This window comes from Pseudorca crassidens, chromosome 15 (genome assembly GCF_039906515.1).
Source record: "Pseudorca crassidens isolate mPseCra1 chromosome 15, mPseCra1.hap1, whole genome shotgun sequence".
Classification (NCBI taxonomy): Eukaryota; Metazoa; Chordata; class Mammalia; order Artiodactyla; family Delphinidae; genus Pseudorca; species Pseudorca crassidens.
In genome coordinates this window covers 55166861-55194286 of record NC_090310.1, presented here as the reverse complement: position 1 = coordinate 55194286, position 27426 = coordinate 55166861, and the positions used below count along the sequence as shown (strand labels likewise).

Sequence of the window (27426 nt, the reverse complement as noted above, 5' to 3'; positions counted from 1 at the left end):
CCAGGGAAGTCCCTGGTCAAGTTTTTAATCCTGGTGGCTAAATCTCCTTCTTTACGGACTTATTTTTTACATTTGGTCTGCTTTTCTGTCAGTTACTGAGAGAGTAAAGTTTCCTGCTGTGTCCAATTTTCCATTATTTTTTCTTTTTAGCTCTGATTTTTGCTTCATGTCTTTTGAAGTCATGCTATTAATAAGTGCATATAAAGTAGAATTGTTATGTCTTTTTGGTGAATTGAATGATTTATTTTGAAGTGACCCTCTATATCTTTAGAAATGATTTTTGCCTTGAAGTCTCTCTCTCTCTCTCTTTTTTTTTTGACCACACCATCTGGCATGTGAGATCTTAGTTCCCTGACCAGGGATTGAACCTGTGGCCCCTGCAGTGGAAAGGCGGAGTCTTAAACCACTGGACTGCCAGGGAAGTTCCTGCCTTGAAGTCTCTTTTGTTGACTATTACTATAGCTACACTAGCTTACTTTTGGTCAGTGCTTACATGATAAACCAATCTTTTACTTTCAACTTGTCCACATCTTTATATTTTAGATATTCCTTAAAAATAACATATAGATAGATGGTTTTTCTTTACTTTATCTAGTCTAAAAATATTTTATCTTTCAGCTGGAACATTTAATCCATTTACTATGATTACTAGTATTTGTGTAGCAGTCTTCCATTTTATTTTGTGTTTTATTTGGCCTGTATGTTCTATTCTACTTTTGTCTATATTCTATATTCTATAATTATCACTGTTTTCCTGTACCAATTGGAAAGTTTTACACTCTGTTAACATTTAGCTAGTCTCAAAATTATAATTCATCTTTACCTTATCAAAGTTTAATGTTAACAAATCTATACATTTGGCCTTCTGTATCTGGGAGTTCTCCATCCACGGATTCAACCAACCTCAGATTGGGGGGAAGAAAATCTAGAAAGTTCCAACCAAACTTTGCTGCAAACTGGAAACTGAGGGTATTTACATTGTATTAGGTATTAAGTAATATAGAGATGACTTAAAGCATATGGGAAGGTGTGCATTGGTTATATGCAAATACTCCACCATTTTATATAAGGGACTTGAGAATTTGTGGATTTTGGTGTATGTTGGGGGAAGCAGGGTGGATCCTCAGACCAACCCCCCATGGATACCGAGGGATGCCTATATGCCTTCTGGGCACTGGAAGGGCCTTAGAATACTTTAACTCCATTTATTCCTTTCTCAATTTAGGTTATTCTCATACTTTAATTTTATTTATGTGTTCAACCCACATGATATTGTTTATTAAGTCAGTGTTCATTTAGATGTATCTTCATACTTTTTTCTGGTTTATGTTTGGTGTATTTCAGACCTTCCACCTGGAATCATTTTCCTTTTCTCTAAAGTATATCTTTAGAAATTCTATTAATACAGGTCTACTGGTGGTACATTCTTTTCTTTGTTTCTCTGAAAATATTTTTATGTTGCCTTTATTCTTTGTGTGAGGACATTTAAATTCTACTCTCTTAGCAGATTTTAATTATACAATACAGTGTTACCAACTAGTCAGTGTGTTATACATTAGATCTTCAGACCTTATTCATCTTTTGTTTCATCTTAAAATTGAAAGTTTGTGTCTTTTTACCAGCCTCTTTCTATCTCTCTTTTTTTTTTTTTAGATTCTACATATAAGTGATATCACGCAGTATTTGTCTTTCTCTGTCTGATTTTGCTTTTATTCTTGAAGGATATTTTTGTTGGGTATAGAATTCTGGGCTGGTAGTTAATTTTCTTTCAGTACATTTAAAGTACCATGCAATTGTCTACTCACTTCCATTTTTGGTAATAAGAAATTGTTAACCCATTTCTTTTTCAAAGGTACTTTTACTCTGTCTGCTTTTAAGATTTACTCTTTCTCTTTGGTTTTCTGTAGTTTCACAATATTTGGTGTGATTTTCTTTTTTATTTATCCTGCTTGTGATTTGTTGGGCTTTTTAATCTGTGGATTGATATCTTTAATCAGTTCTAGAAAATTCTGAGCCACAATCTTCAAGTATTGTTGTCTGTGTTTCTCCTTCTTTTGGGACTGCAGTATACCTGTGTTAGATTTCACTGTATCCTTTAAGTGTCTGAGCCTCTTTTCTGCATGATACCTCATTTTATCTTTCTGCACTCCATTCTAGATGATTACTAATGAAGCTTGCTCTTTCATTTCACTAATTCTCTCTTCAGCTGTGCCAAATTCATTTAAGTCTTCTATTATATTTTCTAGTTATAAAATTTCTATTTCATTCTTCTGCAAACTTAGTAAATCAACTTTTATAGTTTGCAGTTCCCTGCTAAAATTTTCAATCTTGATTTTTGTATCCCTTTGAACATAGTAAGCTTTAGTTGTTTTATAAACACTGGTAATTCTGAAATATCTTTTGAGGGTCTCTTTCATGTGTCTGTTTCTATTGAGTCTCACTCATGGTATCTTATGTCTTTGGTTATTTTTGACTGTTTAGACACTGTACTAATATTTAAAAAATAATTTGGAGGAATATCTTGATGTGTAGGATGATGGCATCACTCTCCAGAGGAGATTTTTTGTTCAGTTCTGCCAGGTATCTAGGCATGCTAACAGTCTGGGACCACCTAGATGGCCAGATGATAAGACATTCTTTTTTAAGGCTTAGTTTGCATAGGGCCATCTCCTCTCCCAACCCTGTGGAAATAGTTGTTCAGATCCCAGCTTAAAGCTAGGAGGTGGTTTGTCACTGCCCAACCTGAGGGCTCTGGGCTTTGACTACTGTTTCCCCACCCTTTAAGGTGGCCAAAACCCCTATTCAGCTTTGTGGCTTACTTCCCTAGGGTTAGGGACAGTGGCTTTGAGTGGCTTTGAGTACCTAGGCTTATTTTCCTGAGTTCTCATTCTGATACTTTCTTAGCATCTTACAAGCTTTTCACTTTCAAGATTTTTTTGTTTAATGTTCTTCTTTAACTGTCTTAGCAGGAGAATTATTACCTACTCAGATATTAATGGAGCTGAACCTGAGGATCTTTTCATTTACCTATAGGTCTGAAATTTTGCAGTGTTATATGTTCTAGATCCTACTAGAGTTTGTAGTAAATCTTTCTTCCATTGTGCTGGGTACTAAGAAGGCCCCTTCAGTCTGAAAACTTATCCATCAGTTCTAAACATTTTTCCCTAGGTTCTTTTCTTACTGGAAACACTTTTTGTTCTCTTTCTGGGAAATTTCCCCAACTTTGTCATTTACCCCTTCTACTGACGTTTTAGTTAATTTATTTATTTAATTTAAAAAATTGGTTTTTGGCTGTGCCACGTGGCATGTGGGATCTTAGTTCCCTGACCAGGGATTGAACCCTCAATCCCTGTAGTGGAAGCGTGCAATCTTAACCACTGGACTGCCAAGGAAGTCCCTCGATTGACATTTTTATTGCTATCATTTTTAATTTCCAAGAGGAAATAAAGAGCTCTTGTTCTGTATGTTCTTTCAAAACAAAACAAGGGGCTTCCCTGGTGGTGCAGTGGTTAAGAATCTGCCCGCCAATGCAAGGGACATGGGTTCGAGCCCTGGCCGGGGAAGATCCCACATGCCGCGGAGCAACTAAGCCCGTGTGCCACAACTACTGAACGTGCGCTCAAGAGCCTGCAAGCCACAACTACTGAGCCCATGTGCCACAACTACTGAAGCCTGTGTGCCTAGAGCCCATGCTACACAACAAGAGAATACACTGCAATGAGAAGCCTGTGCACTGCAACGAAGAGTAGCCCCCGCTCACTGCAACTAGAGAAAGCCCGTGCACAGCAGTGACAACCCAACACAACCAAAAAATAAATAAATAAAATAAATAAATAAAAAAATTTTAAAAAATGTCTTTTTCTTACTTCATAGGTGAGTATCATCATTTCAGGACATCTTCTATCTGTTTTTGTATGTGTGTTTGTGGGGGGGTGGTTTTAAACCCCTGTATTGTATCTATTTCTTTTCTTCTTTTTTTTTTTTCTGTTTGTTTTGGTCTCTCTTTCATGATGGAGACTTTGCTAAAATGTCTGGTGATTCTTGGCTGCTTACTTCATAAATGTTTAACTGGGTGCTCCCTGGGCATTGGTGGAATTTGTTGGGTGGTATACTACCCTCTAGGGTGAACAGGCAGTGAGAGACAAGGCGTGGCCCTGAATTCTCAGTACCTTTAGCTCTATTTTGTAGGTAAGAGCTCTCCATTTGCTCCTTAGAGATTGCAGAGGTCCTGGTTTAGAGATTAACATGTAGAACAAGGGTTGGCAGACTTCATCTGTAAAGGCCAGAATGGTAAATGTTTCTGACTTTATGGGCCATGTGGTCTTTGTTGTAACTACTCAAGTCTGCTATTGTAGTGTGAAAACAGCCATAGAAAATATATAACAAATGACTATGGCTGTGTGTTAACTTTATTATTTTCAATGCAAACTTCTACTATGTAAAAGTGACTTGATTTTATTATTTCCCTTTAACACTAATAAATTTGCCCATGATGTACTTCTTTGTTGCAGAAACTGTATTTCAGACAGAGTTAGCAAATAGGAAAACCTTGGAGCACTCCCTGACACATTTTACACCTCCCTAACACACTATCATACTCTAATAGACAAAGGAAAGCTGCTTTAGCCCTGGAAGAAAAGGGAAAGGAAGGCCAGGAGAGAAAGCAGGAACAGTTAGAAGATTCAAAAGCCAGGGAACTGGACAAAATTGCCCCCCAAATCACAGTAAGAACATGTATGTATACAGGCTCTCAGTTGGCAGAGGCTTTAGAGATCACCCAGTGCAGCCTGGTCCCAGTCTGGCTGTGCTTGTGAACCCCCAGGGAGCATTCACCTTTGCTTTTATGAAGCTTTCACGAGGTGATTCTGTGATGAGTAGTCAGTTTGGGGAACACTGGATTTTGTAAACAGTCCTGTCTTCCACCAGACTGTTAACAGATGGTAAACTGAGCCCAGAGATGCATTCTGCAGTAGTACTGACTAACTGGTGACCTTGGCCAGGTTTTATAATCTGCCTGAGGCTTGTTTTCAATATTTGTAAAATGGGGTAATGATGGTTCCCATATCATGGAATTGATATGTAGATTAAATGACATAATATGTATAAAATACTTAAATGGTGCCAGATGCCCAATAAATGGTAATTTTAGTAGTTAATAGAACTAGAGCCCAAGGCTTTGCAGTGTATTGAATTGCTTCATCTGTTCTTCTGCAGAAACCTTATTTAGAATTAAATTATATTCTTTTTCCCCTGTGGTGATGAACTACAATAACAGGTGTTTATTTTCCTCTACTGTTGTGTTTACTGTATATAATCCACATGAGTTTGCTGCATTTTAAAACCTGATTTAAAAATAAATAAAATCTGATAGTTATTTGATTTTGCCAGCTGATTATTACTATAGAAAAGTTTGGTTTACAGGCACAAAAATCCTCCTAAAAATCATGACTGCCTTGTTTTGTTACTTGGTTCATACGGTCGAGTCTTCTTTGTGCTCCAAATGCCATGACTTGAGTGGATAAGCGTTTTCTCTTTGGAATCGTCTTGTCATTGAGTACTAGGCCAAGGATCAACACTTACATCACAGCCACAACCAGCAGAGATTTAAATTTTAAATCTGTAATTAATTACTGAGATTTTTCATAAGTTTCTGAACCAATAGAGGACCCTAAGTATGGCCTTAAAAGTAATTCACAAAGAACTGTTTGAAAGTATTATGGAAGGGATGTGCATGATTCTTTTATTTTAGTAATTGAAACAATTTGAAATGAGTGTTAGCCTCAAGATTTTTTCCTTTTTAAATAAATATTTTTTTCTAATAACATGACATATATTCATGGTTAAAACTTCCTTCAACGTGGAAGGATGTAAAATGAAACAGGACCTCTGCCCTCCCATTCTCATTCGACAAGGGAGCAGGAGTTCCTTGGGTATCCACTTAAAATGTCCTTCTGCTGGCACTGGGACCGTCCTGTAGGATCTTAGGAATAATGAGAAAACTATCAACAGGTTGAATTCATGTTTAACTAGAATTCATTGAATGAATGAGCAGAAGAAAAAATAGCAATTGCCTGGATAGGAACTGGCCAGGCAAAAATGAAGATATTTTGGCTCTCCACAAGTGGTACACATAGCAAATTTTACTGTTCATAAAATAATCTAGAATGCAGAAGCAAGCAGTCAGAGTTCTTAAAAGTCAGAAGGGCTTGAGTTAGGACTTCCCTGGTGGCACAGTGGTTAAGAACCCACCTGCCAATGCAGGGGACACGGGTTTGAGCCCTGGTCCCAGGAGATCCCACGTGCCATGGAGCAAGTAAGCTCATGCGCCACAACTACTGAGCCTGTGCTCTAGAGCCAGCGAGCCACAAATACTGAGCCCACGTGCCTAGAGCCCGTGCTCCACAACAAGAGAATCCACTGCAATGAGAAGCCTGTGCACCACAACAAAGAGTAGCCCCCGCTCGCCGCAACTAGAGAAAGCCCACGTGAGCAATGAAGACCCGACACAGCCAAAAATAAATAAATAAATTTATTAAAAAAAAAAAAAAAGAATGCCTTGAGTCCCGGCATCCTTTCCAACCTTTTTACCATCTCATTCCGTGTAATTATAGTGAGCTTGGTGATCTTTTTTCTAAATTTACAAAGCTGGGAAGTAACAAAGGAAATAGGATTGAGTAGAGCTGACACTGATTAACTGCAATTTAAAAACGTATGCAAGGAAAAAAAAATACAGAAAGGGGTGAGAGGATCAACATTCTGAAATGTGACTTTAAAAGCCATAGTCTGTCTTTCACCTTGTTTTGAAGGCAGGTTAAAAAAACATAAAAATCAGTGGTTCACTGTAGGGACCCTAAACAGGCATCAATAAGTGTTTATTTTAAAATTTTTGCTTAGGTGAAACAGCAGTTTATGGTAAGGCTTCATTGTATGTATAATGTCTTAATAATTTTCAAAATCCCAATCAAAATTATTTTATATTTGATTTTCAGTTCCACTTACTTATATGATAATTTCAAGAGATGTAATGTTGATTGCTGCTGTTTTTTATATCAGATATCGAACTCTTCCAACACCGGTGAGTTTGTTTCAAAAAAATGTTCTTTTAGTATTACTGTAACTTAAGGCAAAAGAAAAAAATCATTATTGCATACTGAGTTTCACTTTATGGGAATAATTTATGACTATTATGTATTCAATCCATTTATTAGGAATTTAAAGAAAACAGACATAACTGTCATCTTGCTATTTGAATCACCCATTATGGTAGCTGTTCAGTGAAAATATGAATGATCAGTTTTTAAAAGGATGTTTTTGTTATAAGTCAACATTGTTTTAGTTGATAGTCCATAAAACTCAGGCCAGCTAGCCCCATCCCTAGCAGCAAACTCTGTGTAGGAGTGTTTTTTATAACTAAGCACCCTTCCCTGTCTAATTTAGCTTCTACTATGGATTATCTAGAACTGGTTTTTAAAATCACAGTTTTATGAGCATGGAGTGGTTTGTTCACACATTTGTTCATTGGTTCTACAAATATTTGAGCACATAAGCATAGCATAGCTTATAGCCACCTCATGAACATAACAACCTCATCTTTTGATTCCCAGCCTGGTGAAAATGGCAGTATTTTATTCATTTTGGTTCTTTTTAGCCTATAAAGAAAACAGTGATGAGGGAGATTTGTTGAATCTATTTAGTAGAAAGACACAGTTAAGCAGACTTTATGATAGTTATTGTGTTAGAAATTTATAGAAATTGAGAAATCTATAAATTAAAAAATCTATTTTCAATAAACTGTAGGTGATTTATGAAGAATGTAGATGTTGCTTATATAGTATAATAAAAGAAGATGCAGATAAAGGGTTTATCTAGCATATAGCCAGGCGTGTGTTATACACTCAGTAACTGTTGCATATAATAACAAAATATTTATTTTAAACTTGAATGATGAATAAACTTTGTTTTTTTTGTCCTCTGCCAGAGAACACTTTCTAAGTATTTCAATCCTTGTTATGCCACTGCTAGGTTAAAACCAACCTTCATCAGCAAGGTAAGAGACACACAACATCCTTTTAAGTTAAAAACCGTTGAGGATTTTATTTTGATGACTATAAACCTCAGTCTGGAGCAGCTGAAAATGAGACACATTTTAATGTATTGACCATAGAGAATAGAGAGTGGGGTCATTAGCCCAGTTCTTTTGTCCTCCAGGCTTTCTGGATCTTTAGTTATATATGTTGTGTTTTGTGTTGGTGGTGTAAGAATTTAAGTCTCCAAATGAGGTATTAGGGCCACCACTTAGGGGAGGTGGCAATGTAATTGCATATTGACACAAAGAGAGTATGAAAATTTCTTTCTGGTTTCACTACCCACCCCTCCCTGTAGTGAAAACACCATATAACAAGGTCCTTTCATTTGCAAGATCGATTGTTAACATGGAAAGGGACATGAGAAAGTTTTATTCACTAATAAACAACTCCTACTCTTAGTTGTCCATCTGTTTTCCTGAGCCCTCTTCAGGATAATAACTGTATGCCAGTCTTTGCACACAGAGAGGACACTATTAATGTCTCTGAAGGCAGATTTGTTTTACTAGTAGCCTTGGTAAGTTTGCTGTAATTATTCTTTTGCTCCATGCCTTGTGACAGAGGTTTAACAGGTTAGGGATGCTGATCATCTTTGGGACAGAGGGATGATTACTCTTAAACCAGAGACTCCCTGGGGTGAATTTTTACCTACAAATATGCGTTATTTATTTATCTGTCTATTTATTTTATCTATTTATTTTTGTGACTTACATATGTATCAAGTACAGTAATTGGAGTATAGCACTGTACAGAAGGTGGCTTAAAGAGGTACCAGGGACAAATGCCTTAATTCCTTGGGCTTGCAGGGAGTTCTCCAGACAATTTTTATTACTTATTTTTAAAACGGAGTCGAATCCTTGTAATTTGGCTGCACAATGGATGAGAGAACATAGGTGCTTCTCTAGACACATCACCCACGGATTCATACATCACCCGCTTCCCCAGAATGCTTCTCTCAATGAGTACAGGAAGTCTCCAGTGGTTTTGTTGTCTTCCTTTTCTCCACCACGCTGTCTTTTAGGGTAGGGAAACCTACTCATTTCCGAACTTAGAGCCTCTCTCATGGAGATTAGTGCATTTCAGTTTTCTAACTTCATAGGTTTGACAGGTGGTAGGCAAGTGAAAGGAGCATTGAATGGAGTACTGGGAAATGTGGGTTCTGGGTTTGGATCTGTAACCTGCTATGACTGCAGGCAAGTCACTTAACTCATTACCTTTTTACCTGTGAAGAGTATCTTCATTATTTCCATATTCACAGGGCTGTTTTAATAGGCAACTGAGAAAAAGGCAGAGAACTTTGCAACATTATTGCTATGGAAATTCAAGATAGTGGTGTTTTCTGATAGTTGCCCTTCCCCTCACTAGATAGGGCAGCTGTGGAGACAGATGGGCCTGTTAGTGAAATTCAGCCTTTTGTGTGAATGCCAGCTTCTTTGGCAGGGATATTACAGCATCCCTGAGGGTCTGTTGTGTTACACTGTGATGGGTTATGCCTTTCTCTTGTGAGCTTGAAACATAATTGGGTTGGCACTGTTCATTTATGACTTCTTATTTTTAGGTTAACACAGCAGTCCAGTTAATCTTGGTGGCAGCTTCTTTGGCAGCTCCGGTTTTCAATTATGCTGACAGCATTTATCTTCAGATCCTGTGGTAAGCTAAACTTAGAATTACTCTCTGAGAATGTCAACAAAATGGCTTATTTTGACAATCCTAGAATTACTTTGTTCTTAATCATGTTTATTAAGCACTGGGTAAAGCTGTGGGCTATATTTTTTGATTGATACCATTTTTAATAAGCTTACTATCAAGTGTAGAATATAGAAGTTATAGGGGGTTTCATGCAAATTAGAAGGGATGAGAGGTACAGATAATGTGTTGGGGTTTTGGAGTAGAGAAAAATACTTCCAGGTAGGAAGAAGAGGGAAAGCTTCAGGGAAGAAGTAGCATTTGAGCCATGAGGTCTAGGTGGAGAGAGACTGAGGGGAGGCCATTCTGGTGAAGGGCAGACCCTGAGCAAAGTCAGACGTGCAGGAGAGTGGATAAGGGGAAAGTGCACCCAGCCTAGTGAAGGGGGCAGAGTGGGAGAGAAACTTGGAGAAAGGAGTTTGAGTTTTATTTTATTAAGGTTATGTATAGCCTTGAAAATGTGTCACATTCATACTTTATGCCACACTGATACTAAAGCACTGTATTTTTACTCTACTTTTAACTCGATAATTAAAACATTGCTTGATGCAGTCTGAGCCAGAAAATAGTTGGTTAACTAAAGTCAGTTAAGCTAAAAAGCTTTAAAAATGATACACACGCTAGACATTTTATTTTCTAAAATATATAATCGTACATTCATTCTGATTTGTCCTACGTCTTCTGATAAAGGCTCAATGCCTTTTCTTTGATTATAGGCTCATCAGTGGGATTTTTTTCTTTCTTGCAAAAAACTGCATCCATAATACAACCTCTCTGATTTTCATGTTCTGCTTTTAAAGTGATATAAGAATGTAAGACATTTATGAAGCAATCAGAGTATAGAAACTTTCTAGATTTTTACCATTTTCTCTAGTATTTTAACAATTACATTGTCTACTTACTTTGACAGTAATTTTTAGCAACTTGCTGTGATATCAAGCCTTTCCAAAGCCTCCAGCTTAGTTCTCAGAAATAGCGACTCTTCCTACCTGTATGTTTCATTATGTGTGAATTTAGGATATCAAACTGGCATAAACAGGTTTGAGATCAAACAGATTCTTGATGAGCCTACACCTCACCTGGTGGAAACAGAAGTACATGTGTGCACCAAAAAGGAACGTGTTAGCTGCGAGCGCTCAGCAAGCCCTGAGTGTCACTCGTGTCATTTCAAAGAGAATCTGATTAATTCTCCTTAATTTTAAGGAAATATCAGTAAAGAAAGCTGAATTTTATTTAAAATGACTCAGATATTAGAATTCCCAAGATCTGTAAGAAATAGCTTCTAAAACTAACACTCTAAGCAGCGTGGAACAGTGGGAGGAGCACAAGGCCTCTAGAGTTGGAACCAAGCCAGACTCATAGTTCTGTGGCCCTGAGCAAACTCTGGGGCACTGTTTCCTCTGTAAGATGAGGTTGCTGTGAAAATAAAACTACCTAGAATAATGTCTGGGTAAAAAATGACAATTGCTATTATTATTTTTTTCAGACTGATTAGATTAATTCTGTTTGACATTACTGATTCAAATGAAGTCTTAAAGAAAAGCAGTATATTTAAATTCTTGTTAAAAAAAAATTACACCAACACAGGCTTTTTTACTTTGAAACAACTCCTTTAAATGTATTCTTTATGGTTCTTATAGTTAGCATTTTTTAGAGTTTAGACTAAATTTTCTTTCTTTCTTTCCATAAAAGGTGTCTTACAGCTTTTACCACAGCTGCATCAGCTTACAGTTATTATCATTATGGTCGGAAAACTGTTCAGGTGATAAAAGGCAGATGAAAGTCATCCATCATCATTAGCAAGGAAGCAATATACATCGTCGGTGGCAGGGCCAGTGGAAATCTTAGGGAGTTTCCTTTTTTGGTGTTCAGCTTGAAAAAGGACTTGTCAGAACAAACCATGTCATCAAAATTTAAGTAATGTGCATTGAAAATAAGCTTGATCATGGGCATATGCAGAATTTCCAATGTATTTTTAAATACAAATAAAACTATAATTTAGAATTTTTTTATCTTAGGTTTCTTGATTAATTTATAAGTAGCAATTATTGTCAGTCATTTTTTGATATGTAAAACAAAAAACAGTCTAGAGCATGGAAACTGAAGAGTTGTCACTTTAATAGAATTTAGATTGCTCACAAAGCACTAGGGAATTTCCTGGGTTTAAATATACATCCTGTACAACTTGGCTGCACAGTTGTTTGTTTGACTTTTAGATCTGTGCACACATTAACAGCACATGTGGTTAATATTTGATTGTTCAGGATAATGACTATAAAGGTGGCTTAGTTGTGGATGAATTAAACTTGTAAAGAGATTTAAAATGCAGTAAATTTTGAAAATAATAAATAAGATCAAAATAGAAGGTACTGAAGTTCATGTTCAGAAGTCTTCCAACCTCTCAGGTGCCTAATAGTTTATGCATCAGGATAATAAGTGACAAAGGTAGTTGGAAAATGAAAATATGTCTGTTACCCTAGCCATCCAAGAGGCAGTGAGTTACATCATGCCTTCCCACTGTATCTCTAACATAACAATGTTTGTATGATATTGGGACCTGTACTCATATGTTATGTAAATAATATGAAATTATATTTTTCAAAGGTTTTTTTTAAGCTTTGGGGAATCTTCTTTTGTTAAGATGTTAAAGGAATAAAAGAGCCGGAAAAAAGTGACCTTCAATTTGGGTTGTCTGTGTTCCACGGTCGTCTGCTGTTGTGGAAGTTTTCTGATTCATAAAGTCCATTCAGGTATATCACTTGCACTTAACATTGTAAAAATAATTGGTTTGTGATCATCTGACTTAAAAGCCCTATTCTTGCTACACTGTCATGTTTAAGAGAATGCAAGATGCAGGGAGAGGGGAGAGGAAGACAAGTGGCTGGTGCCGGTTGCCTCCTCTTAACAGTGGAGGCCTGTTGCTGCTCATTGTCCCGAGGTCTAACCTAAGTGTAACATGGACTCATACAGTGAGATTATCTAAACATAGCCTATTGAGCTGTGTTAAAATGAGAAGTTATAAGCAAAATTCATGCCTCTTGGTTGTGACATCCTTGGATCAGTGTGCCCCTTGTTGCCTGCTGGTCCTGGCTTCCTTGTTCCCAGATTAGCTGCTGAGCCATCCTTGGCTTGGAAAACACTGAAGCCTGCGGCCAGGGACACTGCTAAGGAATCCAGTGGAAGGGGGTGAGAGAAGGGTGGTGTGAGGCTGGCCATTCTCCCCTTTGGGAACCTCCTGTAATGTCTCATAACGGCCTGGGGTGCAGTGAGGCTTGAGGTGGAAGTCCCATTGCTGGACCACCCAAGAGGCACGTTGACCATGTCTCAGCACTAGCAAAGTATGAGCACACAAAAATGATGTTTAAAAAAGGGAGAACTTGAAATAAAGTAGGGGAAAAATTAGAATTTTGTGTCTTGTTATGCTTATTTATGGTCTAGTGTTGGTACTATTTGGAGTGACTTACGGGTTGGGTCCCTAGTCTCTTTAGTATCAAAGTCTTAATCTGGTTCTGGTTAATAGACTTTTTCCACGTCAACCTGTATGTTTTTGGATACTGAATTGCTATAAGACATAAATTCTGCTGGTCTATAAAACTTTGAAATTGTATTAGGTATGTTTGAGTGTATATTCATGCATACAGACTCCAAGCAAGACAAATTCATTTTGATGCCTCCATATAACAGACTCAATCATTTTTTTTTAAGGAATATTGTTTAAATTAATTAATTAATTCTGTTTTCGGTCTTCCTTGCGCTGCACAGGCTCTCTGGATGCGGCTCGCAGGCTTCTCTAGTTGCAGTACTCAGGCAACTAGAGCGCATGGGCTCAGAAGTTGCGGCATGCGGGCTTAGTTGCGGTATGTGGGATCATAGTTCGCCGACCAGGGATCGAACCTGGGCCCCCTGCCTTGGGAGTGTGGAGTCTTAACCACTGGACCACAAGGGAAGGTCCCTCAATCTTGATATTAAACTAAAAAAGGCATTGGGATAATATAACTACATTCCTGAGGGCTTTTATGTTTAGGACTTCTGCCTTGCAATTTTAAATTTGGAGCTGGTAGGTATCTTTTAAATCAGTCTTATTTCTCTTGGTTACATATTTGATGAAACTAGGGATCCACCTCAGAATTTTGGGAAGCCTTTTCAAAACTTCACCTAGAAATACAGTTCAGTTATTCAGGTCAAACTTGGATATGCTTAGTTTCTGCAGCATGGTTTTTGTGCTGCAGCATGTCATGGAAACAAAAGATACATGGGAATCAAACTTGATTTTTTTTCTTGGAATAGAAGTAAAATGCTGTTGTGGGTTGAATTGTGCTTCAAAGATATTGTTCAAGTTCTAACCCCAATACCTGTGAATGTGACCTTATTTGGATATAGGGTCTTTGCAGACGTAATCAAGTTAGGATGGTCATACTGGATTTGGGTGAGCCTTAAGCCACTGCCTAGTGTCCTTATATGAAGAGGGAAATTTGACTTCTGGGTACATATCCAAAGGAAATAAGATCATTATCTTGAAGAGATATTTTCACCTCCATGTTCATTGTAGCATTATTTACAGTAATCAAGACATGGAAACAACCTAAGTGTCACTGGATGAATGGATAAAGAAAAAATAAATATACAATGGAATATTATTCAACCATAAAAAAGAAAGAGATCTTGCAATTTGGAACAACATGGATGGACCCTGAGGGCATTATACTAACGGAAAAAAGAGAAAGACAAATTCAGTAGGATCTCATGTGTGAAATCTAAAAAAAGCAACTCAGAGTTGATTGGTGGTCCCTAAGGGTAGGGGGTGGGGTGGGGAATGGGTGAAGGTGGTCAAATGGTACAAACTTCCAGTTACAAGTTCATGATAACTACAGTTAACAATACCGTACTATTAGAAAGTAGCTAAGATCTTAAAAGTTCTCACCACACATACACTCATATACACACACAAGATAACTATATGAGGTGACAGACGTGTTCACTAACCTTATTTTAATTATTTCTCGATATATAGGAGTATCAAATCATTGCATTGTATACCTTAAACAATGTTATATGTCAATTATATATCAGTAAGCCTGGAGAAAAGAATGGAAAAAGGGGGGAGGTGTTTAGACACATGAGACAGAGACTGTCACAAGACAAGGAGGCATGGATGAGTGATGCACCTGTAAGCCCAGGAACCCAAGGATTGCTGGCTTCCACCAGACACGGGTGGAGGGGTGGGGGCAGTGGGGGGAGGGGGGCCGGCGTGGAATAGTTCTCCCTCAGTCTCCAGAAGGAACCAACCCTGCTAATACCTTGACTGCGGATTTCTGGCCTGACCAGTAGGAGAATTAACTTATGTTGTTTTAAGCCACCCAGTTTGTGGTAACCTGTTACGGTGGCCACAGGAAACTTACATAAATGCTAACGTAGAAAATTAAAATCTAGGTATATGACCCCCATTTTAATTTAATAAAGTCACTTTCCCCCCTAAGTTTGTATAGAAGTAAAAAAAAAGGTGTAGTGAGACATAGCCCACAGTCAGATACGAATCATACAAAAAAGGTTTGTTTGATGCAATTTGAGCAGACAAATGCTTTGGCCTCTTGCCAGAGCCTTGAGGTTTTCCTTTTATTTCTTCTCTCTCTTAAAAAAAAAAGTTTCCTGGGGCCTCCCTGGTGGCGCAGTGGTTGAGAGTCCGCCTGCCGATGCAGGGGACGCGGGTTCGTGCCCCGGTCCGGGAAGATCCCACATGCCGCGGAGCGGCTGGGCCCGTGAGCCATGGCCGCTGAGCCTGCGCGTCCAGAGCCTGTGCTCCGCAACTGGAGAGGCCACAACAGTGAGAGGCCTGCGTACCGGAAAAAAAAAAAAGTTTCCTGAAAGTGAGATTATTAATTATTATGCTTCCTTAAAAAAGGAGTTCACATAGGTGAAATGCAGCAAAAACCGAGTTTGAAAGGACAGCCTTCCCCGTGTTTCACAGATGTTCCCTAAAGACTGCAGTTTAAAGCTAGAAGCACACCTGCTACTGTACCCTGAAATGAACTAATGAACCCACAAAGCCTCAGGGAACATAACCGGTTCTCAGGTTGAGAATCCACTGGAGTCGTTCCCTTTAATAACAGGACCCTTACCAGAGCTTGACCATGAGGGAACTTCTCTGAAATGACCTGAGGATGTCGCTTCCAATATGAGAAAAGCGGCCGCATTGCGCCATTTGTTTTCTCTCTTCCTACTTCCACACACAATTCTAATTATTCTACCGGACGTTGAGGAGCACTGACTGCTGAAAAACCCCAATAAAACCACACACAGGGATGCCCGGCAGCATGAACCATCACGTTTCTCGGAACAGAGAGAAGCAGCAGGAAGGGAAGGCAGAGAGGTTCCCGGGAATGAGGAACTCAGCGCGGGGAGTGCCACGTGTGCCTGAGGAGCGCGGGCGTCGCCCGAGGGAGAGACGCTCGGGGCCGACCGGCCGTTCGGGACCGGGTACCGCCTTCTCGCGCACGCGGCGGGTGCTCAGCGATCGCGCGCCCGTGGGAGCGAGGCCAGGGTCGGCGGCGCGGGTTCGGCGGCGAAGGCGGGGTTGCGGTAGGCCAGCAGCTGCGTACGGCGGTTCGGGGAGCGTGGCGTCCGGCCCCGGCGGCAGAGGCCGGCGGCCAGCAGCGCGGTGCTGACTAGCAGCAGGCCGCCCGCGGCACCCAGCCCGGCCACGAGGAGCGCTGGGCTGCGCCCGGTGCTGAAGGCGGCGCACGCCCCGCGCCGGCTCAGGCCCGCGCCGTTGGCCGCCAGGACGCACACGCGATAGGCGGTGGCCGGCGACAGCCCGTGCAGGGCGTGCTGGCGCGCGGTGGCGCAGACGTCCCCCACCACCGACTGGTTCCCTGGCCGGCCCTCGGGCGCGTAGCGAATCTGGTAGGCGCGCACCACCGAGTTGGGGGCGCACCAGCGCACTAGCGCCGACGTGTCAGTGGTCTCGGCCACCGCCTGCAGCTTGGGGGGGTCCGGGAGGGTGTCTTCCCCGCTGAGGCCGGGGCACCGGCACCGCCAGCGCCGCTGCAGCTCTGCGCACGGCGTCTGGAGGTGCCTGCAGGGGTGGTAATCGCAGGGCTTATCCCGGGCCGGCGCCCCCACCTCCTCCTTCCCGCTCTCTTCCTCCTCCTCACTGGAGTCGTCCAGCAGCAGGACCGGAATCCCGCCCTCGGAAGGAGGCGGGTGGGGAGCCCGCGGGGTGGCCCGTGTCCCCCGGGCGGGCTGAGGCGTGCTCCCTGGGTTCCGGGAGATAGGGGAGAGACCAGGGTGTTTGCTGGCCCATGGGGTGGAGGCAGCTGAGATAGTAGGTTCCAGGACAAGCTGAGCAGCATGTTCTTCTTGGTGCTCTGTCCCGGCTGTGCTCGCAGCCCTAGGTGGGTTGCCAGAGTTGCTGGAACTTGCTGGAGAGACAGTAGTGGAGGGAACGGCCCCGTCCTCGGCAAGGCTGTGCCGTGGCCCCGCCGCTTGTGTGGGGGAATCCACAGGGAGGGAGGGCACCTTGGTGACACTCTGTCGGCCTCCTGCACATTGGGTAGAGGGGACTGTTCTCCGCAGGGTGGAGGGACCCTGTGTAGATGGTGTGTGGGTGGAGAAGACTGAGGAGGGTGGGTTGGAATCAAGGAAGGTGGTGTTTTGGTCCAAATGGCACACACTTGGCAGCTGGGACAGCAAAAGAGGGACTGAGAAGGTGCCACTGGATCCTGCAGCTGGTGTGCACACAGTGTCTGCTGCCCTAGAGGGGAGGCCAATTGGTTAGAAGGTATTTGGCATCAGGGCTGCTTCTGTGCTGGGCTTTGAGTCCTCAGTGCAGATAATCCCTCTCCTAAGCCTTGTGACACATCTGACAGGTACCATGTGGTACACATGCAACGTGGGTCACGCCAGTGACCTTCAGGGCAACCTGTGTAGGAGGCTCCCCTCATCACTCCCATTGTGCAGAGAAGAAAATGGGAACTCAGAAAGAGGGACTAACTGCCCAAGATAGCGTGGCTAGTAAATGCAGAGCCAAAACCCAGGGTGAGCCCGGTGAAGGGCAGTCCAGATGCTCTAAGTGTGGTCTGCCACTTTATTCTCACCTGTCTGCTTCCTAGTGGTGAGTACTAGTAACAATACTCATACTAGCTAACATTTTTTGAGTGCTTGCTGCATGCTAGGGACTATTGCTAACACTTCACTGTATAAACCAATCTAGTCTGCACTACCTCATGAGGTAGGCACTATTATCCCCATTTTACAGATGAGGAGGTAGAAACACAAAGAGGTTAAGTAACAGCCAGAATCAACAGTAGTAAGTACTCTCAACCTTTTCATTCATACCAGAGCAAGACCCTTCACTGCAAAGGGCCTGGGTGCCAGAGGCAACATGAAGGGGTCAGGGGGGCAGACTGAGCCCCACTTGATATCCAGGCTTGTGTGAGAGGTGAGAAAAGAACCCCACAGGACAGGGCTCTCAAAGTGAGCTGCAAGGAGAACAGATTAGCTGGTGGAGGTGGTTTGAGGGTGCTCAAGACCAGAGGTGTCCCTAGCCCCCATCCTCTCCTGGTGGCCAGCCTGGGCATGGCTCCCCATTGCAAAACAACTCTTCCAGCCAGCAGCCAATGGGAAGTCTCCATAGGAATTCTTTTTCTCCTGTCTCACAAGAGAGCTCTATAAGCCCACTGGCCCTGGACTTAGAGGCCAGGCCCCATTTTGGGGACTCAGTGGGGCCCAGTGGTTAAGAGCACAGTTTTGGAAGACGGTATAGATCCTGCCTCCTCCACCCAGCGGCTACGTGAATCTAAGCAAGTACCTCTCTTCCTTGGGCCCCAATTCGCTCGTTTGTAAAATAAGCAATGATAACTCCGCTTTAGCAGAGACAAGCTAGCTCTTTACTTCTCCTACTTGCTTTTCCTAGCGGGCACACAGCTAGACTACATTTCCCAGCCTCCCTTGTAGTAGGCGTGACCTGCTAAGTGACATCTGGCCAATGGGATGTGAGTGACGGTAGTGAGCTCCACCTCCTGGCCTGGACCATTAAAACCTCCTGAGTCGGGGGTCCTCCACGCTCTCTGCCCCTCTGGCTGACTGGAAGGGAAGTAGAGCCTCTATGTCCTGGGTTCTTGAGTGTGACTACACGGGGAATGGCTGCCCCACCCAGCACTGCCAACCTGTCCAGCATGGTTACGTGAGCAAGATATGAGCTGTGAGAACTTCAGCTCCGGAGGGCAGGCCCTCACCCCTCAGTCATCTGCTTTGTAAATGTGTTACCTGCTTAGGACAATCCTCTTTGCATCCATGAGGAGCCAGGACAACTCACAGCTGCAAGTGAGGGGATTACCAAAGAGGTTGATGGACAGGACCTGGGAGGAATGCAGGTTCCAAGGAGGGAAGGAACTCAAGTTGCAGCTGAAATGCACAAAAATCTATTAAGTCAGTCTTTTACAATCAGGTCAAAACTATACCCAGAGAGCCACGGTGGTGTTATGGGAAATCCATTCTGTTAGGTGCTAGATGATATTGCTTTGAGCAAACTCTTAATAACCTTGGATTTTTTTTTTTTTTTCATCTGTAGGGATACAAACCTAACCCAGTCAGTATCACCCCTCATAACAAATGGAGACAATCCTCCCTGCTGGTTATATCAAAAAGAGTCTGTGATGATGAAAGTGTTTATAAATATAAATCTCTACACAAGTAAGATATTGTTGGATTTCCCTGGTGGCACAGTGGTTAAGAATCTGCCTGCCAATGCAGGGGACACTGGTTTGAGCCCTGGTCCAGGGAGATCCCACATGCTGCAGAGTAACTAAGCCCGTGCGCCACAACTACTGAGCCTGTGCTCTAGAGCCCGTGCTCCACAACAAGAGAAGCCACCACAATGAGAAGCCCACACACTGCAAGGAAGAGCAGCCCTGCTGGCCGCAACTAGAGAAAGCCCGCCCACAGCAACAAAGACCCAACACAGCCAAAATAAATAAGTAATAAAATAAAATATGTATTTTTTTAAAAAGTAAGATATTGTTATCATAGACCAGTCACAAGTTCTTAATTAGTGAGAGCACTTTTTTTGTGTGTGTGTGGTACGAGGGCCTTTCACTGTTGTGGCCTCTCCCGTTGCGGAGCACGGGCTCCAGACACGCAGGCTCAGCGGCCATGGCTCACGGGCCCAGCCGCTCTGTGGCATGTGGGATCTTCCCGGACCGGGGCACAAACCCGTGTCCCCTGCATCGGCAGGCGGACTCTCACCCACTGCCCCACCAGGGAAGCCCAGTGAGAACACTCTTGAACGTATACTATTGCAGTTGAACTGCATCTGATGGCACTCAACACCAGTCCTTTGGAAGATGCCTCACTGAAGTGTATCAGTTAGCGCTTGCTAACTTAGCTTAAAATAATAAATATTTATTCTTTTTCATGATTCTGTGGGTTGACTCAGTGATTTTTATGGTCTGGGCCAGCTCAGCTGGGCCCGAAAGATCTAGGATGGCCTCCCATATATGGAGCCTCAGCTGGGTTTGCTGGGACCACTCTCCATGTGTCTCTCATCACCCAGGAGGCTAGCTCAGGCTTGTGCACATGGTGGTGGACCAGTCCCCACCAGCAAGAGAGGGCGAGCCCCAACTTGCTCATCTGCTTTTGTCTCTGCTTATATAACATTTGCTAATGTCCCTCTGGCCTAAAGAAGTCACATGGCCACGCCCAGCTTCAAGGGGTGGAGAACAGACTCTACTTCCTGATGGGAGGAGCTGTAAAGTACATTGCAAAGGGGTGTGTCTACAGGGATGGGAGGAATTATCAGGGCCATTTTTGCAAACAATGTACCACACCTAGCAGTGGCAGGTCCTCTCCTGGTTTTCTGCGTTTTCTGCCCAGAGCCTCACTGAGCGTTTGGCCTCAACTGTCTCAACTCCTGGAGTCTCCTGGCCTCTTGTACATGTTCTCAGTTATAATCTGAGCATCATGAGCAACAGGAGTTACACTCTATCTACAGGCCTCTTCTGATCAAAGGCTGGCTTTTCTCCATCTGCCTGGGAAACATCCACCTTCTCCTCCTGCTCTGGGGGAGATGCAGATGTTCTGGGCAAGGAAGGACCTACCACCCAGATCTGCTCTAACACTCCTGGCCAGTGGGCACCTGACAGTTGTCCCCTGTGGAGCACTGAATATATGTGTGTGCCATTTATATTGAAACTTAAGCTGTGCCCACATATATGTGTATATATATATATATATATATATATATGCAAATGCTTGCTTTTAGCAGGATTCACAGAGATAGAGTAGAAATCTTAGGATGGGAGTTTACTTAGCACTTCATCTTTCAAAAGAAATATTTTTCTTTTTGCCTGAAGGCGAAAGGAAAAGGATTACCATATTTTGGGGGAAGTAACATTGCTTAGTGGTTCAGGTAACATTATCTCATTGATCATGAGGTAGATAATATTTCACTCTTTTTTTTTTTGGCTGCACTTGCGGGATCTTAGCTCCCTGACCAGGAATTGAACCTGGGCCCCGGCAGTGAGAGCGCCAACTCCTAACCACTGGACCACCAGGGAATTCCCAATATTTCACTCATTTTATAAATAAGGAAAAGGAGTCTTTTCCTTATCTGACAGCCCTTTCTGCCATCCAGTGCAACCTGCATATGATAAAGACAAGCTGCATTTGCCATCCGCATGCTGAGGGAGACCCTGCATCATGTCCTGACGCATGATGGCACCTAGGTGTTCTCTGCATCTGAACTGACAGAGCCCTAGTGTGGAAGAAGTTTCCCCTCGCCCTCTAAACAATCCCTTTTCTCTTTTTTTGCTGCTATATTGCCAAAGGCGTCTCCCTCCTGCATGTAGTGTTGTCGGAGAGGACTATGGATGGCGTTGGGCATGCTGGGTTGGCAGAGCAGCCAGGAGGGTGCCACCCCCTCTTCAGAGGGTGCTGGCTGTGCCAGGGCACGCACACGTCCCCCAGCATCTATCACAGATAGCCTCCCAGGGGAGGCTGTGGGTGAGCTAAGGAGAGCCAGAAGCAAGGTGGGCTGAGAAGGGAAGAAGGTCCAGCAGGGGAGCGGGCATTTAATGAGCTTCAGAGGCTTGAGAGCTCCCAGCCTTCTGGGAGTGGCTTCTCCCCCAGCTGGAGCACAGTGGGGGTACAGTGGGGGCCTGGGCTGAGCCAGCCAGAGAGTTAAACCTTTCCCTCCAGGCACGGAAAGCATGGAAAGGTTTTCATTTGGCTTAAGACTCAATCAGATTACAATTTAGACAGACCTCTTGGCTGAATATGGTGACTGGGTTACAAGGGTTCTTAACCTGAAGTCCTTGGAGACAGGGTCTGTGAACTTGGATGGAGAATATTACTTCTTTACTTTCACAAACCTCTAACTGAAATTTACCATTTGCTACAGTGGCAAAAGAAGGCAGCAAATCACAGGTGAATCACCAACAAATCACAGATATTTCCATATCACTTTTCAGTAGTTTTCTGTCATTTATAATCATCAAAATTATGGAAGTTATTGGACGTGCTGCTGGATTTTGTTATTTATGGTGTTAAATAAAGAAGCACACCCCACACACATATATTCCTAAAACACACATTTAAAAATATTTTGTTAACTATAATTGGTTTCTTTGGAATCCTACGTACATACCCTACTTTATGTATATCAGAACATTCTTCTGGCCCATAGGCTTCACAGAATGCCACAGGAGTCCACGGCACAGAAACGTTTGAGACTTCCTGCACTAACATGTGGGCCTCTGAAGGTGGAGTCACCGATTAGAAGGCTCTCGGTTATTGGGGTAGGGAATGAGGAGAACTTGATATCCAGCTGCCCTGCAGGGCAGGTAGGAAGGGCTGGCACAGGAGCTATTGGGAATGGAGACCAGACTGGACCTGGTAACTGGGGAGCCAACCTTAAGATCCATCTACACCTGCACTGACTCTTCAACCCATTCCCATCTGGCTCCACTGAGAACGAATGTCACCAACACCCCACATTTTGCCAAATCCTACGGCATCAGACAAGGGGGTGGGGACAATGCTAGAGGAAGCATGTAGGGTGAGAAATGACATGCCAAAAAGTTGTAAGAAGTGGAAATAGCCAATGACCTTAAGAAGGCCTATCCAGAAAGGATGGAGAAGCACCAGGGCAACATCCTGAGGACAAGGAGAGCGTGTCAAGAGGGGGAAAGACTCAACAAGGGGCTCAATGGATAGAGAAGTGTCCACTGGATGTAGAAGCTGAAATGCCACTGGTCCCATTCAATCATGAAGCTGAAGTGGGTGGTCAGATTGCAGCGAACTGAGAAGCGTAGGGAGAGGAAGCAGCCACCACTTCTGACCCAGGTATGCCTGCTTTTCTTGGGGTCTAGGTTGCCTTTTCCACCTGGTGAGTTTGGACTCACGGTTGAAGATATGGATCAATTATGTTTTTCCAGTCTGCTGGAGCTGATCGTTAACCCCACTTGCCTTATAGCACGGTACATGGTGTGTGCCTCTGTTACTGATCCCAGCATATCATGACAATTGGCAGATGTCCGCTGCCTACAGAACTGTGCACTCCCTGAAAGCAAGGGCCATGCTGTCATCATCAACACCACCATCGCCCTCAACAGCATCATTGTTACTGGTGCCTTCACCACTATCCCCATCAGCAGCCACCGTCATCACCTGATGCTTCCTCCACCATCTCTGTGCTGAAGGTGCTCAGTTAGGGATCTCCAGCCCAGGCCTTCCATGATTTCCAGGCTCATGTATCTAGTTGTGTGCTAGATCCTGAAAGACCTATGAGACATCCAGTGGAGATGCCCAGTAGTAATAATACAAACCTCCTGTTCTGTGCCAGGTGCTGTTATAGGCACATATCAAAACATTTCCTCTCACAACAATGCAGTGGGGGAGGATTTGATCATTATCCCCATTTCACAGATGAGGAAACTGAGCCACAGAAGCATTAGGTAACTTGCCCCAACTCACATAGCTAGTAAGTGGTGGGTGAAGTCAGGATTGAGCCCAGGCAGTTTGGTTCCGTATCTGATACCTTAAATAATGCTGCATCAGTCTGAAGCTCAAAAGAGGAGTCTGAGCCAGAGATGATATCACTCTCATCCACATCATCACCACTGCCACCATCGTCATCACCATTACCATCCTATCACCAGTTCACCATCATCAGAGTTACCATTACCACCATCACTGTCATCATTATATCACCTTCATCACAACCACCATGATGGTCTTAGCTAATGTTATAGAGCACACACAATGTGCCAGGCACTGAGCTAAGTGCTCTGCATGTTCTATGTCCTTTTCCCTTGTGATAAGCCCCAAAGTGAGTACTCTGGAGCTAGCAGAGAAAAAAGAGAAGTAGCTACATTGAGAGTGATGGTGGGGCAACAGTGCTTGCTTCCCAGGGCCCAGTTGTGGGCCCACAGGAAAGGAGGTGGCCTGGGATCATCTTCAAAGGGACATTGCCCTTCCTGCTAGAAGTCAGAACAGTAGTTGCTCTTGGGAAGGAGGGTGGATATAGACACTTGGGACATCCACTGGGCCAGACGGCACCATCCCCAGGTCCCAATGCAAGTAGGACCTGCTCAAGCCCTGGAAGGGGCTGCTGACTTGCATAAACACATGGGGAAGCAGGTGGTTGGAGAAATAGAGAAGACCCTGATGCCCTCAACTCCTCTTCCCACTGCAAGTTTCTCATCCTGGGCTTAAAGGAAACTTAACATGCATGAGAGTTTGAAGTTTTAACATTACTCTGGACAGGACTGATTTGCTTGAATTTTAGGCTGGATGGACTCTCTAGGATGTGCCCACCATATCACCCGAAGGATGCGGAGGAACAAGACCCCAGCGAGGCCTTGAAGGAGCAGTGGAAGGCAAAGTAAGGTCTGGTTTATCCTATAAAATAGTTATGCCTACTCAACTTAGTGTAATGGGCAAAAATCAGTCACGTGCTTCAGGAACACTTACTTCTGGAAATGAAGGACCTGTAGGAGAGGCGTGTCTTGAAAGATGTGTGTATGGACAGAGGTAAGTGCTGGTGAATCTTGACAATCCAGCTGCTGCAGGTCAGGGGTCACCTTGAAAATGTCCCCCTCCAGGCTGTTCAGCCTGGGCATCTTCCTTAGGTAGAGGGACGTGAGCTTCGGCAGGTCTCTGATCCATCCTGACTGAACTGAAACACAGAGGGGAAACTGCCCGCTACCTGGGAAGGCATAAACCCAGGAGGCCGGCACGGGATTAAGGAAACAATGAGAGTGACAAGGTGAGTGGTGAAGGTCATTGCAGAGCATGGGTACAGTGGGCAGCTTTGGGAATCTCAGAAGCATGAGCCATTTCAGCTGGAAGGGCCCTCGGAGATGACCAGTTATTCCTTTTCCAGCCCCAGGTGGCTGAGGCCCCAGAGGACAATGCCTGGCGAAAGGCCACACAGTGGGGAAGGGACAGGGTGGGGCTTGACCCCAGGACACTGTCTCCAAGTCCACTGTTGCCCCACCCTCTTGTTAAACCCCTCACAGAAGTACCCCAGCCTTTACTCTGATGGCTACTAGGAGCAAGGGAAATCTTTGAGGAATGTAAGGAAGGAGAGGAGGAGTGAGGTAGGAGGAGGCCCATGGGTTCTCCATTTACTAGGGTGCCCCTTCTTCTGTTTCCTGTTCTTTGTTCTCTTGTCGGTGGTGGAACAGGTGATTACAGTAAGTCCCCTACATACGAACATTCAAGTTGTGAACTTTCAAAGATGCGAACATGCATTCGCATGTCCAATCATGTAAGTTAGTTCTATTTGAGGAGGCGCTGTTAGTTTTTGAGGCACAGGACTGGAATGTAGAACAGTACATGAAGGTTGCAGCAGCCATTCAGAATGCAATCCAGTGCTACCGTGTCATCTATGATAAGAAAAAAAAGAGCTAATACCCAGATATCACTGGATTTTTGTTTTAAGAGGGTAGATAGAATTGAATCCAGCAAGGAACCAGAACCTGTGCCATCAACGTCAGGCGTGAGTGAAATTGCAGCTCACCCTCCATCTCCTATTGCTGATGATTCTCCAGCTCTACCATCTCCCACCTCCTCTCCCTCCTCCAGTCAGTAACTCTTCTTGCCTGTTCACTCGGTGCCAGCCCCTGTGTGCCAGCTGTTGTACTGTACTACTGTACTTTTCAAGGTAGTGTACTGTAAGATTAAAAATGTTTTATTTTTTGTGTTTTATGTATTATTTATGTGAAAAGTATTATAAACCTATTACAGTACAGTACTATATAGCCAATTGTGTTAGTTGGGTACCTAGACTGACTTTGTTGGGCTTACCAACAAATTGGACTTACGAGCATGTTCTAGGAACAGAACTCCTTCGTATGTAGGGGACTTACTGTGTAGATGAGAAGTGTTTTTTTAAAAGTAACACCAACCTTGTGAATCAGAGTCAGAACATGCCAAGTACAGGAAAACAGGTATTCTCACCTCCCTCCTGTGTCTTATTGAAGGATTCAACATTCACAGAAAGAGTTTTAGCCAACTGAATAGAAATCAATGAATGCATCCTCTGAGCATCAGGTGCTTCACGTTAACTAAATGTTTGGTACCAAGTTCTTCCATTCATCAGCCCCAAAGCGCTGCATCCACTCCCCATTCTACAAGCATTGACCAGCTCTGCTGGGGAGCAGAACAGAGAGGCTAAAAGTGTGGGCTCTGGACCCAGAACGCTTGGATTCGGATGTGGAGGCACCGCTAATGACCTGGGAGTCTGCGGGCCAGCCATTCCTCTTTCTCTGTGCCCTGGTTCCCTCACATGCAGAACGGAGATAATAGTCCCCACCTCTTGGAACTCAAGGAATGAAGCCTGGTGCGGCGCTTCGAACAGGGTGCCCTCGGCTCGGGGCGGGTCTTTTTGAGTGGTCTTGTGAGCAGGCGCCAGGGGCAGCGCCCCTCGAGGAAGTTCACAGCCCTTTCTCCCCAGATCGCCAGCCCCTCGGGCTCGACACCGGCGCCCGCACTCACCGCGCCGGAGGAACGTGCCGCTGAGATCCAGGACCTCGAGCGCAGCCAGGGGCGCGCCACCAGCCCCCGCGAAGGCAGCGTCGGCGATGCCAGCGTGGTCGCCGCGGCCCAGCGCGGTGCAGGACAGGTTGAGCAGGCGCAGCGCGGGGAAGCAGGCGAAGGCTCCAGTCTGCAGCGCCCGCAGCGGGTTCCCGGCCAGCGCCAGCGTTCGGAGGCCGGGCAGCACGGGCCCGGAGCACGGCGGCAGGGCTTCCAGCAGGTTGTAGCTGAGGTCGAGCGTGTGCAGTCCCGCGGGCGCGCCGGGGCCCCAGCGCAGCGCGGCGATGCGGTTGTGGCGCAGCGTCAGCACCTGCAGCCGCGGCAGGTGACCGAGCTCGGGCGCGCTCAGGGCGCGCAGCAGGTTGTGGCTGCCGTCGAGACTGTGCAGCGCGCGCGGCAGGCAGCCCGGCAGGCGCTCCAGGCTGCGGTTCGTGAGGGTCAGGGTCGTGACTCCCGCGGCGGGGAGCCCTTCGCAGGGCGAGACCGTGGCGTTGCCGGCCCCGCTCCCCCAGGGGCCCTGGTGAGTGAGCTGGAAAACTGGGGCCTTCTGGAGTGGCCCCGCCCGGCTCGGGCGCGGTGCCGTCCACGGCAGCAGCAGCAGCACCAGCAGATCCCACCACAT

The 27426-nt window shown here is 44.3% G+C and overlaps 2 protein-coding genes across 4 annotated transcripts in view; one reads left to right on the top strand and one right to left on the bottom strand.

The window, feature by feature from the left end:
• CRLS1 (cardiolipin synthase 1) overlaps nt 1-12445 on the top strand; it is a 24910-nt gene extending 12465 nt beyond the window's left edge. For all 3 annotated transcript variants that reach the window (XM_067707518.1, XM_067707519.1, XM_067707521.1), the window contains exons 4-7: nt 6990-7075; nt 7979-8047; nt 9643-9734; nt 11463-12445. In XM_067707518.1, coding sequence (XP_067563619.1) covers nt 6990-7075; nt 7979-8047; nt 9643-9734; nt 11463-11550 — 335 coding nt within the window. In that variant the 3' untranslated portion in view covers nt 11551-12445. The remainder of the gene's footprint in view (nt 1-6989; nt 7076-7978; nt 8048-9642; nt 9735-11462) is intronic.
• Nucleotides 6465-27426, bottom strand: LRRN4 (leucine rich repeat neuronal 4). Its single transcript, XM_067708495.1, has 4 exons — nt 26766-27426; nt 24738-24942; nt 19035-19172; nt 6465-17520 (listed from the first exon to the last, which is right to left on the bottom strand). Exons 1-4 carry the CDS (start codon nt 27424-27426, stop codon nt 16275-16277), a joined length of 2250 nt encoding a protein of 749 aa, XP_067564596.1. The 3' UTR covers nt 6465-16274.

Coding starts and splice junctions, on each gene's coding strand:
- LRRN4 (XM_067708495.1), bottom strand. CDS start 27,426: ATGTGGTGGGATCTGCTGGTGCTGCTGCTGCTGCCGTGGACGGCACCG. Junction 24,943..26,765: donor CGGCACGTTCCTCCGGCGCG/GTGAGTGCGGGC, acceptor TCTGTGTTTCAG/TTCAGTCAGGATGGATCAGA. Junction 17,521..19,034: donor AAGAGGATTGTCCTAAGCAG/GTAACACATTTA, acceptor CCTCCCCTCTAG/GGCAGCAGACACTGTGTGCA.